At 34.5% G+C, this 16,438-nt stretch overlaps 2 protein-coding genes across 7 annotated transcripts; one reads left to right on the plus strand and one right to left on the minus strand.

The window, feature by feature from the left end:
• Positions 1–3,845: 3,845 nt before the first annotated feature.
• Positions 3,846–7,667, minus strand: LOC147570243 (gamma carbonic anhydrase 1, mitochondrial-like). Its single transcript, XM_086656811.1, has 5 exons — positions 7,510–7,667; positions 6,222–6,365; positions 5,048–5,173; positions 4,765–4,916; positions 3,846–4,280 (listed from the first exon to the last, which is right to left on the minus strand). Exons 1-5 carry the CDS (start codon positions 7,622–7,624, stop codon positions 3,999–4,001), a joined length of 819 nt encoding a protein of 272 aa, XP_086512937.1. The 5' UTR covers positions 7,625–7,667; the 3' UTR covers positions 3,846–3,998.
• Positions 7,668–8,652: 985 nt separating this feature from the next.
• LOC147570244 (protein RER1A-like) lies at positions 8,653–14,248 on the plus strand. Of its 6 annotated transcripts, XM_086656815.1 has the most exons (10): positions 8,653–9,357; positions 9,620–9,981; positions 10,062–10,606; positions 11,694–11,874; positions 12,154–12,276; positions 12,400–12,471; positions 12,813–12,872; positions 13,492–13,586; positions 13,759–13,828; positions 13,934–14,248. In XM_086656815.1, the coding sequence occupies exons 3-10, from the start codon at positions 10,221–10,223 to the stop codon at positions 14,042–14,044; spliced, it is 1,098 nt and encodes a 365-aa protein (XP_086512941.1). In that variant the 5' UTR covers positions 8,653–9,357; positions 9,620–9,981; positions 10,062–10,220; the 3' UTR covers positions 14,045–14,248. The 6 variants fall into 6 exon arrangements, with proteins under 6 accessions (XP_086512941.1, XP_086512938.1, XP_086512939.1 ...); XM_086656812.1 differs by having other exon boundaries at positions 8,653–10,022; XM_086656813.1 differs by having other exon boundaries at positions 8,653–9,981.
• Positions 14,249–16,438: the final 2,190 nt, after the last annotated feature.

Below are 16,438 nucleotides of genomic sequence, written 5' to 3' on the forward strand. Positions count from 1 at the left end.
CAATCATCATCTTCTTTAATGGAGGTTAAAAACAACTTCAAATCTGATTTTAGGATGTTTTCATGGTGTTTTCATAGTTTTGTAGAGAGTTAAATATATAGATTTGTAGATCTACTTATTTGAAGCTCCATTGGTGAGGTTGTTCTTGGTTTTAGGGTATTTTCATGGTGTTTTCATTGTTGTTCCGTACAGATTTGTTAATATTAGCAACCACTTCTCGTTTTATAAGCAACACTTTACAGTTTGTCTAAACATTTTACGGGATGTGTTAACACTATTCCGTACAGTTATGTTAACAGTAGCAACTGGTTCTCGTTTTGTTAAAAACACTTTACAATTTGTATTAACATTTTAAAGGATGTGTGAACATTTTGAAAAATGTTCACCACAATTTTGTATTAAAGATGTTCAGATCAGTCTAACGTTTTCTAAGCATTTTAAGCAGTGCCCAAACATTTGTTAAATTGCAAAGCAGAATTCAATTTAAAATACCTACACTTCTTCGCTGATAAGAGAACTTTTGATTTTGAAACGGACATACTCCGTCGTTGTGTAACATTTCCGAATATATTCTGAAATAGATGAAGATTAGGTAACTTGCATGCTACATTATACATAATGCTCGAGGAACAATTTCTGCAATTCTTAAACATTCTTGAAAATGTTCCAACATTATCAATATTGCTTTAACATTATTCGAATTGTTTGAGAAACAACTGTTGTTATTACCTTGCACCCCTAAACATTATTTATAATGCGAGAACACTGTCAATAATGCGAGATCATTTGCAAATTGTGTACCAAAAAAAATTGATGCCACTGGTTTCCATAACTATACACAGAACCCTAAGAATAATGTAGACAACATTTTCCAAAATGTCGGGACACTACAAATAATGCGAAAACATTATACTTAATGCTAGACCACAATCAATAATGAGATGACATTTCAAAAATCTGATGCCACTGTTTTCCCCAAATTTTAACTTTTTTCACAGAACCTTATGTCATTTCGTATGCATTCTTAAACATTATGCAAAATGTTTAGGAATGCATCTTGCCTTGGTCTGTGATTCAATCACCTTTAATATTTTTGTGCCTTTTTTACTAGGCCCTGCAGTTGTTGTCTCTTCACTAGCCCTCTTTCTAGAGCTAGCTCTTTGTACAGCCTATGTCTTGCTGCTGCTGCTTCTCTTTTTTAAATGTTTTGCACAAAATGTTTCTACACAACCCAAAATGTCAAAAACATATCAATTTTTACTCATTAATAACCACAAAATTCATCAACACCCCACTAAATGTTAAAACATAAACCAAATTGTCTGCCACATTGACTAATAACATCACTGTAATAATCAAGTAAAACTCCCAAAAATCATAAACAAAGTACTAAATGTCTCAACATAACCCCAATTTCTGGAACACAACCCAAATTATTAAAACAACCCATTCATTTCATCAACATTCCAGAGAACAAAAACTGGACTACAAATGCTTCCAAATTGTCCCTTGCTACCTTGTGAACTGCTTTCAAATTACATTTGTAATTTAAATAATTTTTCTTCTTTTGCTCCCTTGACTCTGTACGTTGAGTCTCCACCATCTGCTCTTTCGATTTGGATGTCGCAGATCGATGCTTCAAACACTTAGTAATAGATATGTTAGATCATTCAGCAAAATTTTCCAACACGACTACAAATGCTACAACATTGTAAGCTGATGCCAATGATTTTCAGAACTTTTCACAAAACACTAGGAATAAGAGTAGGAATGAGTGAAGCAACTTTTCACAAAACACTAGGAATAAGAGTAGGAATGCTGAAACAATGCCAAAAATGGTGGATCATCTTGCAATGTGTACAGACAATAAGCTGATGCTAATGGTTTTCATAACTTTTCACAGAACCCTAGGAATAAGGGTAGGAACAAGTTAAGCAACATTTTACAGAATGACAACACACTATAAATTATGCCAAAACATTAAACGAAATGCGAGACCACAAACAATAATGAAAGGACATTCTCACAAATGTGTATAGAATATCATACCTTGGTCTGTGATGAAGTCACATTCATCATTTTCTTGCCTTTTTTGCTAGGCCCAGCTGTGGTTGGCTCTTCACTAGCCCTCTTTCTAGGGCTAGCTCAAAGTACTAAATGTGTGAAACGAAACCCTAATTTTTTTGAAAATAACACAAAATGTTACAACAAACCCATAATTTTATCAGGAAACCTAACCGAAAAACTTGATGAAGAACCATAAACCCCAAAATTACCTTCTGTGAAGATGGATGCTTCTGAAATCAAAAACAAAATCCATAAATGTTTTGTCACAAACCAAAATGTCGACAACAATCACGAAAAACAACAACTTAAGAGCAAGTTAAACCCCAAAAATCAAGATCAAAGTACTAAATGTGTGAAACGAAACCCTAATTTTTTGAAAATAACACAAAATGTTACCACAAACCCATAATTTTATCAGCAAACCTAACCTAAAAACTTGATGAAGAACCATAAACCCCAAAATTACCTTCTGTGAAGATGCATGCTTCCGAAATCAAAAACAAAATCCATAAATGTTTTATCACAAACCAAAATGTCGACAACAATCACGAAACTTAAGAGCAAGTTAAACCCCAAAAATCAAGATCAAAGTACTAAATGTGTGAAACGAAATCCCAATTTTTTGAAAATAACACAAAATGTTACAACAACCCCATAATTTCATCAGCAAACCTAATCTAAAAACTTGATGAAGAGCCATAAACCCCAAAATTACCTTCTGTGAAGATGCATGCTTCCGAAATAAAAAACAAAATCCATAAATGTTTTATCACAAATCAAAATGTCGACAACAGTCACGAAGAACAACAACTTAAGAGCAAGTTAAACCCCAAAAATCTAGATCAAAGTACTAAATGTGTGAAACGAAACCCTAATTTTTTCAAAATGACCCAAAATGTTAAAACAAACTCATCATTTCACCACCAAAAACCCTAAAACTTGACCAAGAACAGAGATAGGAAGAAGATTTTGACGAAGAACAGAGTCTTACCTGTGTGTTAAACGCTGACGAACAGAAATTAGGTTTAGGGTTTTGAAGTTGCTTTTGAAGGTTTAATATAGAGAGAGAGTAGCCGGAAATGCTTCGGTTGAGAGGGTAAACGCCGAAAATCGTTTCGTTTGAGCGAGAAAGAGAGAGAGAGATAGAGACGCCCAAAATCATTTGGTTTCAAGAGAGAGAGAGAGCGTTTTTAGGGTTTTAGTGTTTAATCAATTTAGAGAGAGAGAGCATTTTGAGTTGAGAGGAATGTTTAATCAAATCAGAATAGAGAGAAATAGAGATAGAGAGAGAGAGAGAGAGAGAAAAAAAAAAGAGAGAGAGAGAAAGAGATAGAGGGTAGCATGTGGGTGCTGACGCATTGGCAGGCTTTTGGGTTAGATTGGGCGGGAAATGGGTGAGGGACATGAGTGGTATGTATTTGTTTTGAGAGGATAGATAGGTAACACAACTTTTTGGGTTTTTTTTGAGATATTATTCCCTATTGGGTTGGATTTCATATTTGGACTCCTTTTTTGGGTCTTAGATTTATCCTCTCCATTTTCATAAAATGTATCTTAAAACAACGTGTGGAGCTTAGCCTTCGACAATCGTTATACCTTCTTTGTGGAATCTTTTGTTTGAAGCTATATTCAATAAAATGTCAATTATATCAAATACATTCTTGTAATTATTCGTCCAACATTGATGAAATTCTAATAGTGCAAAGTCTGAGATAAACAGATCTTGGGTACAAGAAGAGAAAACATACTTCTGAATTGTAGCCGAAAACAAAAATGACAGTAGGTGCATTACGATCTATCTCGAAAGCATTTTATCCCCAAAATTATTGAAATAGGAAAAAAAAAACACCCGATTGTCATTAGATCCGAAAATAACAAAAATTCCTTCACATCTACCACCTTCAAACGAAAAGGGGATGGACTACCTCAGTTTAAGCAGATTTTGGTGTTTTATCTGCAGGTAAGATATTGTTTGGAAGGATAAGCTCTGGAGGTATTTCACGAACAACACCGAGCATAGAATCATTTTCCTCGTCACGACGAGCAAACTTCTTACGTAAAAGCTTCTCTAACTCAATCTCCTCAAAAGTTTTTGCATTTTCAGCTGCATGGACTTGTGCTAAGTTTGTATAATTAGTGGCTGATTGAGAAATGAAAGCTATCTCTTCTTCTGTTAGCTTCCTTAGGAACTTTGCTGGATTACCTCCCCAAACCTATAGAAAAATGGTGTTGAATTAAGTAACTATTATAAAATTTCAACGTTTTTGCATCATCACAACACCAAAAAATTGTCAATTACCATCGTAAGAACGCTCACAGCCAGTCAGTCTCTAGGATAGAGCGTAATTCATGATCAGAAGGGTTTAACCCCATTTTTTTATATGCCTCAAAACTTAAACAGTTCAACATAGAAACCTCGTCTAGTTACCATTGTCAAAGTTGAGAAAACCGTGATCAGGGAAAGCAGTGTTGTTTTTCAAACGACAATGAAGGTATATGACTAGGTTTAAGAATCAAAGTCATTTGCTCTCTTACACACAAAGCAAGTGAAGAACACTACTCCGTTGACAACTAATTCTTCACGAAATGCATTCCTGATACAAGGTCTAAAAAGGGGTCCATGCGTAGCATAGAAACAGGTAAGGTAACGCGATTAGCAAATGGAAAGAGGTTTAGTGCAAAGTATTCGATACAAACCTCTCCACATGGAATCCTCGTATTCTGCCTCACGAGAGCTCCAGCAGCAACCATGGCATGTTTCTCAACTACAACTCCATCAAGAAGAGTAGCACCCATACCGACAAATGCCTCATCTTCCACGGTACAGCCATGTAAAACAGCGCTATGACCTGCTCAATTTAAACTGTAAGTGTAACTCAAGGATCTTTGAAGCTTGAAATGGGTCGAGTATAAACGCCTCTCGAACTCTTCTAATTGCAAAAATTATCAAGCAGATGTTAGCTACGAACTGTTTACTTACCTACAGTAACATTGTCTCCTATAATAGTGGGCAATACCTTTCCACTAAGATTGGACTTAGCTACATGAACAAGAGAGTTGTCTTGTATATTGGTTCCAGAGCCGACACTGATGCTGTTAACATCACCTGCATGGAGAAAGAGTCACACCATTTTTCTTATAATCGTCTCTTTTCCTCCATTTTGTACCAAGTAAAATTATTGTTATGAAAAACCAAAAACAAAAGAAAAGCAAAATTCTATGCTTAGAAGATCTGTACATCAAAGAACCTATGAAGTTTTTAAAAGATATGAGCACTAACAAGCATGCATGGATCCCAAACCTAGTTGAGAATCTGGAGTCCACTGGTTCAGAGATCCAGGTCATTATCAAGAGAGTTTTACAAGTCCAACAATTGCACTGTTATAAACAAGAATACAAGATTTGTACTTATCTATAATTTCGAGGTACCAATGTTTTCAAATACATTTTTACGCCTCAAGGCGATTTGCTCTCACAAGGCCAGGCGGCGCCTGTACGCCTTGACGAGTAAAAGGCGTAACTAACCTAACCTTTTGTAAGAAAAATGACAACTATTATGTAAAAATACTAATGTTTTTACGTCGTCCAACAAGTCAAAAGATAACAGGTGACTTTAGTTGCACACGTGTTATTCTCGGGTTCAAATACGTACGCCTGGAGCCATTAGGTGACCGCCTCGTCTCGAGGCGTGCGCCTGGAACGTTTTTAAAGTGACTGGAGTACTTCATAGTTCATACTTCTGTTATCAAACTTCATAAATAATCTCCATCTTTCGATTGACGCTCAGATTCATAACAGGAACTTTTAGGTTAATTATCATGACAAGTTTAATAATTTCAATAATCGCGATATACTAGAAACTATTAAGTAAGATTCCTCTTGAGGTAAGACTTTCTCATGGTTCTTCTATCAATCAAGTTACATTTTCAGTCTCATATAACACAAACTTTTAGCTAAATGGTGGTTATACTTTAAGGGCTAAGGATACATTAGGTGTCTTGGCATATATCAGTTAGTGGACGGATGCCTTTGAGTGCTAAACTACCAGAAGTCATACCCTGGACCCGGACGGTTGCTGTGTCTCGTGTTTGAAAACATAGTAATAGCACGATAACAAAGTGATATACTTTTGTTTTATGATGAATCAAATGTACCTCTCAGAACGCAACCGTACCAAATGGAAGACGATCGTCCGACTTGAACATCTCCAATGATAGATGCACTAGGTGCCACAAATGCTTCTTTATCAACAGTTGGAACCTTATCAAATACATTCATCAACGTTCGGTGCCTCGATACTAAAACAACATAAAGATCACATAGTTACTAACTTTACTAATAAAACATCAACCATACCCAATAAATAGAACTAAACCAATCTACCCATAACAAGAATTTTTCAAAACCCTAAACCTATTTGATATCATAAACTACAAAATCCACAAAAATAACACATGGGCAACTTGAAAATTGATAAATCAATCATGATCTTAACTTCTATAAGAAAAAGTCCATCAATTTAGTAACACCCAAGCACTAAATTAAAGAAAAAATGAGTGAAAAACCCAAAAATCTAGACCCTAATAAGAAAAAACCCACTCAAAAATAATAATGTAAAAAAAACCCATTTTTTGAACATTTTTCAAAATGTTCACAACATATGTAATTATCATAATTCCATTGTTACCTTTACATGTTGACAACATATATCATTGTGTTGTTATAAAATGTTGACAATATCTATAATAATGTCCCGACTTATTATAAAATGTTGGCGTCATATATAATTATGTTCTTAACAACATATATAATGTATTAGTCAATATATTATTTGTTCGTTAACGAATTTGTTAAATACAAAGGATAATATGCATAACATTTTAATTTTTGTAAAAGGCAAATAAAAAAATGCTTTAGTCTTTATATTTATGTCGAAAGCAAAACAAAAAATGCGGAAACCATTCATTTTTTCACAAGCCAAACCGAAAAATGTTGTAGCCAAAATGTTTGTGTTAGTTTGTTTATGTAAAATGTAAAAGAAAAAATGCGAAATATTTTGGCAAAACAATGTCTAAGCAAAAACGAATTTGTTAAAAAAATTTCAAATTGTTGAGACAAACTAAGATTTGTTCAGAAATTTACAAAATTGTCGAGAGCAAACCAAGAATTGTTCAGAAATGTTCAAAATTGTTTTTTGACGTTGATTTAGGCGGAAAATTTCATTTTGGAGGGTAAAATTGTATTTTTACCTACTGGGTTTTTTCCTCATTATTATTTAGTAGTGGGCCTGATTCTCTTTAACTTCCTCATTTTGGGCCTTATAATTACCGGCCCTAAATTAAAACCCTTTTCAGCTTTAAACTAATATGAGCATTAAGAAATAACGGAATCAGAAATGTGATGAATTATCTAGGGTTACATATTGGGGGAAGGAAGACATACATTGTTCTTGGAAGTGGTACTTTCCTTGAAGGCGAGAACCCAATCGATCGATGGCTTGACCAGTTTCACGAATCCAGAATCCAACGGTGTAGATCGCTTTCCCCAAAGTACCCATTTTTCTTCCACAGTGTGACTTTGATTTCTTCCAAGTAAGGTGGGAAGAGAGAGAAATAGATGAAATGAGAAGATAGAAGAAGAAGATCCAAACGAAAAAAAATGGGGTTTTACCAAATTTTTTTAATTTCAATTTAGTCCATAATGTTATAATAAATTCACATTAACAACCCGTAAAATATTGACATTGAGTTTAATACTTGGATAGGTGATTTTGTCGGGTTGAATCGGATAACCGACACAACTTTGAAACCGAAAAACAACCAGATTTATAAAACGAACAAAATTACGTTTCTTTCTCTCAGAGACTCGAGGTCGAGGGAGAAAGAAAAAAAAACAGAGAGAGAAACTCATCATTTTCTTTCACTAGATCATCATTATCTGCTACTCAAATCCCTCGAAAGTCGAAACCCTAAGTTTTTAGGTCAAGACAAATTCTTCAGATCAATCACTGGATCTGATTCAAATTTGTTAGCAGGAATTTCCAGGTTTGATCTTCTACCTATTTAGGTAAATTTTCTTCAATTTAAGTCAAAATTTTAGGGGTTTTTACAGAATTGAATCCTCTGGCCTAGATCTTGAATTGGAATTCTCAAATTTTAAATTTTGATGGCTGATTTGTATGAATCTCATCTTTTCTGATAAGGGTTTTTATTTAGGGTTATTAATTTTTCTTATTCTAATTGAATTTATGTTTTGAATTAGGGTTAATGCAAGAATAGTTGATATACTTAAATCTAATGGAAGGAGTAGATAAGAGGCAATTACTGAAACCCCCACCTTTTCAATATGCAGATTACTGAAACCCCCACCTTTCAATTATAATTACAAAAACTCCCACCTTTTTGAATTTTTCCGTCACATTTAACGGGGTAGGGCCGTTAGTGAGGTGGAATGACGAAAATATCCATTGGTTAAACAAGCTCCCACGTTTCTGAAATAAAAAACTGAGCGCCTTCGAGCAAAAAATGGGGGGTGCTAATAACCGACTCTATCTTCCCTCTCAGCAAAACGAAACCCCATTCTTTACCACCGAGCAAATTGGGGATTTTTGGGAGCAAAAACCGAGCAGCAAATTGGAGATTTTTTTTAGCAAAAACCGAGCAGCAAATTGGGGATTTTGGTGGCTCGAAGTATGAATCTCGTTGGCTAACCCACTGTATGTTCTCCATCCTAACAAAAAACGAGTTAATCTCAAACGAGTTAATCCATTCAAACCGAGTTAATCTCAAACGATCAGGTGCTCTCTCTCTCTCTCTCTTGTAATCTATTCAAAACTACTGAAACCCCCCTGAATTGATGTGTATTATGAGCTAGGGTAAGGTAATTAGTTTGATATTGATGTGTTTTTGAAGTTAGGGTTTAATGTATGAAATTAGGGTTGGGACAATTACTGAAATTAGGGTTTAATTTATGAAATTAGGGTTTAATATATGAAAATTAAAATTAAGGTAGTTTTAATGAAGTTAGATTAGTTGTAGTTGTGTCATTGTGTGGTTTCCCTCCTGTAAGGGAGGTTTTTGGGTTCGACCCCATGTAATCAATTAAGGTAGTTTTAGTTGGTAGTCTTGTAGATTTAGCAGGCTTAGCTCGTATTAGGTTTTGTAATCTGTTATTTAGACTTAATGGTGTGATCAGTTTAAGTGATTTTGTAGCTTCAATGGTGCGATCAGTTTAAGTGATTTTGTAGCTTAATGGTGTGATCAGTTTAAGTGATTTTGTAGCTTCAATGGTGTGATCACTTAATGGTGTGATCACACATTTTAATATTATACTATCAGTTTAAGTGATTTTGTAGCTTCAGTTTTGTGGAAACAGTCCAGTTAGTTTGTTCTGGTCTCACATTTTAATTTTATACTATCACATAATTTATACCCGTACTAGAACTCCATACGGATGTACTGTTAGAGTATTTGAATTCGTATGATTCCTGTTGATATATAAGATTCATGTGTTCTGAACTTTTTTTTTGTTAAGATCGTGTGTTCTGAATTAGGTACCATTATTGAGTAAACTGCATATTGTAAGTTTAATCTTTGGTTATGATGCTAATGTTACCTATCTATACCCTTTATAGCTAGTATCCTCATGCAAATTTGACAAATAACCTAAACATAGTGAATATGGAAAAATCAGTAATTATATAAATCAATCAAAAGAACTAAAGTAAAAAAACTACCTCTTGTTGTGATCTTGCATTTTGATACACATTTGATGAACTTGAAGAAGCCATTAAATAACTAAAGTAAAACTTGTTGATGGAAGGGGTGAAGTTTATATGGTGGTCTCAAACTTGGGTTTAAATAGAAAAAAAATTGCATAAAAAGGAGCAAAAAGCAGTCAAAAAGTGGTCAAAAAGTGGTCAAAAGGTGGGGGTTTCAGTAAGTGTATTAGAAAAGGTGGGGGTTTCAGTAAGAGTCCAAGTTTGTTTAGAAAAGGTGGGGGTTTCAGTAAGTGTATTAGAAAGGTGGGGGTTTTAGTAAGTTTATTATGAAAAGGTGGGGGTTTTTAGTAAGAGGGGTAACAAAGTAATATTTAAAAGTATAAAGTTAAATCTAACAGAATTTTCAAAAAGGTGGGGGTTTTTGTAATTATAAATGAAAGGTGGGGGTTTCAGTAATCTGCATTATGAAAAGGTGGGGGTTTCAGTAATTGCCCCAGTAGATAATGATGGTGGTCCTTCAGTTATGGCGCCTTTGGCTAAATGGAGGAATGAATTTTCAAGAAAGTTTCAGTATTATTTAGATAGATCTACTCCACATCCAGTTCAGAGATGGATAGGAACCCTAATTGCTGCTTTAATTTACATTTTACGTGTTTATTATATCCAAGGGTTTTATATCATCTCATATAATCTATTGATTGGGTTTTTGTCACCTAAGGTTGATCCAGAGCTTGAGGTTACTGATGGACCTTCATTGCCTACTAAAGGTTCTGATGAGTTCAAACCTTTCATTCGCCGCCTACCCGAGTTTAAGTTCTGGTAAATTTCTTTTATACAAGATCTACATAAATTCGTGTAAATGTGTATCATTTAGATTATATTTTACTTGGATTTCTAGTGTTATTCTGATAATTGGGTTGACTTTTTTCATGATTCTTTTTATGTAAGCAACTAATCACTATTTTTATCGTTCTATAAATTAAAATGGTAACGGTAAATAAGCAACTAGTGGTTAAAAGGAAAAAAACAATGATGGTTCAAGACATGTTGTTATGTTCGCTTAATTACAAGACCCTCAACTTGGGTCATCCTAGATGTAGTTCATATTTCACTTGGAAGAAGTTTGATGGTTTGGAATTGATCACAAAGTTATGCGTTTATGTAGGAGTTCAACTTTTATGTTGGAAAGCCTATAGATAGTTCAGAGATTCTGAATCAGAAGTGAGTAGACTTTACAAGTAATAGGTTGCCCATGTGTGAGTACTCGCACGTACCGGTAATCGTGCGATTAGCTGAAGCAGAACTGTCGGAACATGAGGACTTGTATCAAAACCTCTTTTCTAGGGTTCGATATAAAATGTTATGAATCCATTAGTGTTGTAACTGTAACCTGCTCAAGCATGATGCTCCTTACAAGAGGAGTGTGCAAAGATACATATGATATTCGCACTTGTAAGACATTTAGGATCTAACGAAACTAGAAATGATATTTCGAGACGGCCAATGAAATGCCAAAACTCTTAGTGTGTAAAATTTGCTTCCATTAAAACCAATATGACATGCTGTTTTCTCTGTGGTACTTGATATTAACTTCAGATTCACTAGGCCAATTGCCTCTTGTGTATGGGTGAAACTATCCTCGCACACTATGATAACTCTGAATTAGTATTTCGACTAACAATCTTTTTGATTGGTATAGGGATTTCATTTAACTATTAGGTAATAATTGGTAAAGTTGTTTGTTTCATATACTTTATCCTATCCAAATCATGTTGTATTTTATTGTTGTCACTTGTCAGTAGTTCGTCTTCGTTGGAAACAACCAAAGCACTTGCAGTTCCAGATATAAAACTGAATGATGTACAATTTAGAATATAACCAAGTCATGTCGTCTCTAATTTTTCAGGTACTCCTTCACAAAGGCATTTTGTGTAGCATTTCTGATGACATTCTTCTCACTGTTTGATGTCCCTGTATTCTGGCCCATACTTCTCTGCTACTGGATTGTTCTGTTTGTTCTCACGATGAAACGCCAGATCTTACACATGATTAAATACAAATACATCCCATTCGACATGGGAAAGCAAGTAAGTACACTAGATGTCCACCAGACCCACTTTTTGTTTGTCATGAACTACTAACGTTTCACAAAACGTAACTATGACCGTTATAAACTGTAGAACATTTAGGGTGGATTGAATATACTTTTTCATAAATAAAAATGTGGGAAGCATTTAGGGTGGTTGGGTAGTTGATTTTCCTCAATTCATCAACCTTTGTTGTTGCTAGATAAAAGAGAGAGGGGCGGATGATTACTAACTAACTAGAGTCCCCGCCATTTCTTCTCTCTTCTTATTCTGACTTAGATGGAGATGGATGACCACCCTCAAACTCAAGAACCTAAAACCCTAATTCCTTCTTCATATCCATCGGTTGTTCTTGGTGGTACTTTCGATCGATTGCACCCCGGTCATCACCTCTTTCTCAAGGTTCCTCTCTCTCTCTCTCTCTCTCTCTCTCTCTCTCTCTCTCTTCTCTCAAGATTGAATTTTTCCTCTTTCACATTCAACTTCTTCATACTGGGATTTTAGGGTTTGTTTAAATTTCTACAGGCAGCAGCTGAATTGGCCAGAAATCGAATTGTGATTGGTGTTTGTGATGGTCCTATGTTGAGTAAGAAACAGGTTTTGTGATCTCTCTCTCTTATCCCTGGAGTTCAATTTTAGTTATGCTATAAGTGGGGTTAGGTTAAAACATTTTCTCAACTCACCAATTTTGGAGATTTCCAATTTTATTCAACATTGGATGAACTACAGATTACTTTTAAGGGTTTGGTGAGTTTAGAAACTATATGTTAGTTTTAGGGTAATTACTAGCTTTAGTCCTTTAAATGGTGGGCAAATTGATAGTATGGAGTAGTTTGGGTTATAAATGAAAAAGGGAACAACTTTATCTTCTTCAATTGAGTTTAATGGGGTATATCATAAGGTTGAGTTGAAACTTGTCCTTTGTTCTGGTTTTGCAGTTTGCTGAACTAATTGAACCCATTGAGAAAAGAATGCAAAATGTTCATGACTATATTAAGGTATCTACCTACTTTTGTCACTTACCAATTACCATACTTGAATATTTGAAGTTCTTTGATGAAAAATACCCTTAATGTGTTTGCTTTAAATGAACGAACATCGGCATTAAACGTTATTAGTAAGAAACTAAAAAATTCAAGTTAGTCCCTGTGGTTGTATGGTACTCATAATATATGGAGAGTTGGTGGCGGTTCGACCGATATAAGTTTAAGAATGCAACGAGTAAAAAAAACGACTTAGACGTTGTTCGTAAGTTTTGTTAGGTCAGTAGACTTTTTAAGGGGGTTTAAAACCAGAATGCCCCGAACCCTTAACCTTGAGGTCGGGAACACAGTTGTATGTTTTTCAATAAATAACCAATCAAGAACTCATGTTGTTTATCAATTTGAATCGTTATCACTCAAGTACACATTCATAATAATATAGTCCATAAACGAAGAACAACATAATTACCCATTCCTCATGTTTGTTTTAAGCTTTGAACCTTCTATGTCTTTTACTTTAACATCTAATGAATTGGTTGTGATTTATCGTTTTATTCTCATCAATACATATTGATGCTAAAGCCCTTAAACTTGTACTAATATTTCTTTCAATTTTGTATAAAAAAAATCTCAGTCAATAAAGCCAGAGTTGATAGTTCAAGTGGAGCCAATAACAGATCCTTATGGCCCTTCCGTTATCGATGAAAATTTGGATGCTATTATAGTCAGGTTTGTCCCAACTAAGATCTTGGTATTATCGTTCAAATTCGATGTTAGTATCTAAGTAAAGGCTGGGTTGGTGAGTTGGTCTAGCTTCTGGTTTTTCTTATCAACTAATCGAGTGTGGGGTTATCAGTTCACATTGGTCGTGATATATCTGATTGATTTTCTTCTGTTGCAGTAAGGAGACCTTGCCGGGTGGGTTATCAGTTAACAAGAAAAGAGCTGAGAAAGGTCTATCCCAATTGCAGGTCTTAATTCTTTCACTTATTCTACTGTATTTTGGTTATCACTCGTATCAAATTCACTTGATTTTGAAGCGGAAATATTCGTACCTAAAGGATCTCATAATGTAGGTAGAAGTGGTGGATCTTCTCTCTGAAGAATCAACAGGCGAAAAAGTGAGTTCATCGACGTTACGGAGACTGGAATTTGAGAAGGCCAAACAGCAAAAATCCATATCATAGACAAGGTTCTACTGCTACTTATTATCTTTTTAGCAGATGAACTGAACTCTCGCGTTTTCGAATACTTAAAGACTTCAAATTATCACTTTGATACCAAATCTCGTTGTTGATTCAGATTCAGAGCCCTTTCTGTAAACGGTCTGACAGAATCATCAGAAAACCAAGAATAAGTAACAAGCAATAATAATGGTTCTGTTTAATTTACATATTCTTTCAAAATTGAAATTTGTTTGAGTTTATTGAATTTGAGAAATGTTATCAAGAGGAATGATTCATTGCTAATTTTTGAAGATGTCTAAAAATCAAGCAGCTGTACGTCTTAGTATAAAACTTTAAAACCCAAGCCAAAATTTTGATATAGTTTCCCCCTCGGTGTGGGAAGAAGTGCCTATAGTAGAAATGCGGGTAACGAACTGAGATATAAATTTTTCAGATGGGTCCGAAAGGATTTGACAATGCGAAAGCTATTATATATGGTAGAAGAGTAATGCTAGGGAACAAGAAAGACCAGGCAGAAACCCAATGTGACTTGTCGTGATTCGCGGTTCAGTGCATCAAAATCGTCTGAAGTATGACAATATGACATCAAGTCACATGACTTGGACCAGAGTTGGCCTAATTTTTTCGGTTCCCTAGCATTTGATAGAAATGGATTGAGATAATTCAAATATGTTTATGTGATGATTTCCAAAAGCTATTATAGTAGACTTTAAAAGAAAAATGTTATTGGTAGAAAATGACATGAAACCAATTATATACATGAAGCTTGGTCAAATATATACTTAATTCTGACAGACGGCGGTAGGTGACATATGGAAAAAAGTAATTGCAAAAATGAAAGAATATTTTTTTTTTTGATGAAATTAAAAAAAAAAAAGGAAAGAATATGAAGAAATGGTCTTGTCATGTGGTTATTATTTTTTTGATGGAGGTTGTCATGTGGTTATTATAAAGAATTTTTTGATGAAAAGCCCAAATTTTGGGCCCAAATACAAAAAAAATCCAATAGGGATTATTAACCCACTCAAAACCCAAAAATCAATTAATATCTCAAATCAAACTCAGATACACATCCCTATGCTCAATCCGGACCCAACTCGTATCTCTAAGACCTAATATTTTCTTCTAACCCCTCTTTTGCCCTCCTATATATATCCAACAACTCTCCCCCTTTATAAGAAATCATATCTTTTTCTCTCCAAAATATCTCTCTACCAGAAATCAAATATCTTTCTCTCTCCATAATCTGTTTTCACTTTTTCTCTCTACCATATTAAAACCGAACCTCACCGACCATCATCTTCTTCAATCATCATCTTCATCTCTCTACAGTCATCATCTTCTTCAATCATCATCTTCTTCAATCATCATCTTCATCTCTCTACAGTTATCATTCTTCAACCCTCTTCATTACCTCTTTCTCTCTCTAAATTTTTTTTTCCAGATTTCTCTCTCTACAATAACCTAAACCCTCTTCAAGAACATTCATTATCTTCCTTTATTTTCAATCATCTTCAATCATCATCTTCATTCATCCTCTTTTTCGTTTGAGCGACCTTCATCATCTTCTTCGTTTGAGCAACCTTCATCATCTTTTATCTTCAATCATCATCTTCTTTAATGGAGGTTAAAAAAAACTTCAAATCTGGTTTTAGAGAGATGTTTTCATGGTGTTTTCATAGTTTTGTAGAGAGTTAAATATATAGATTTGTAGATCTACTTATTTGAAGCTCCATTGGTGAGGTTGTTCTTGGTTTTAGGGTATTTTCATGGTGTTTTCATTGTTGTTCCGTACAGATTTGTTAATATTAGCAACCACTTCTCGTTTTGTAAGCAACACTTTACAGTTTGTCTAAACATTTTACGGGATGTGTTAACACTATTCCGTACAGTTATGTTAACAGTAGCAACTGGTTCTCGTTTTATTAAAAACACTTTACAATTTGTATTAACATTTTAAAGGATGTGTGAACATTTTGAAAAATGTTCACCACAATTTTGTATTAAAGATGTTCAGATCAGTCTAACGTTTTCTAAGCATTTTAAGCAGTGTCCAAACATTTGTTAAATTGCAAAGCAGAATTCAATTTAAAATACCTACACTTCTTCGCTGATGAGAGAACTTTTGATTTTGAAACGGACATACTCCGTCGTTGTGTAACATTTCCGAATATATTCTGAAATGGATGAAGATTAGGTAACTTGCATGCTACATTATACATAATGCTCGAGGAACAATTTCTGCAATTGTCGAGATCATTGTTTTCACATTATTTACAATGCTAGAACACTGTCAACTATGCGAGATCATTTTGCAAATTGTGGGGACACTACCAATAATGCGACAACATTATACTTAATGCTAGACCACAATCAATAATGAGAGGACATTTC

The sequence above is a fragment of the Eschscholzia californica genome, unplaced genomic scaffold (genome assembly GCF_041429995.1).
Source record: "Eschscholzia californica isolate CP2 unplaced genomic scaffold, dmEscCali1.0.p SCAF_1, whole genome shotgun sequence".
NCBI classification, from domain to species: Eukaryota; Viridiplantae; Streptophyta; class Magnoliopsida; order Ranunculales; family Papaveraceae; genus Eschscholzia; species Eschscholzia californica.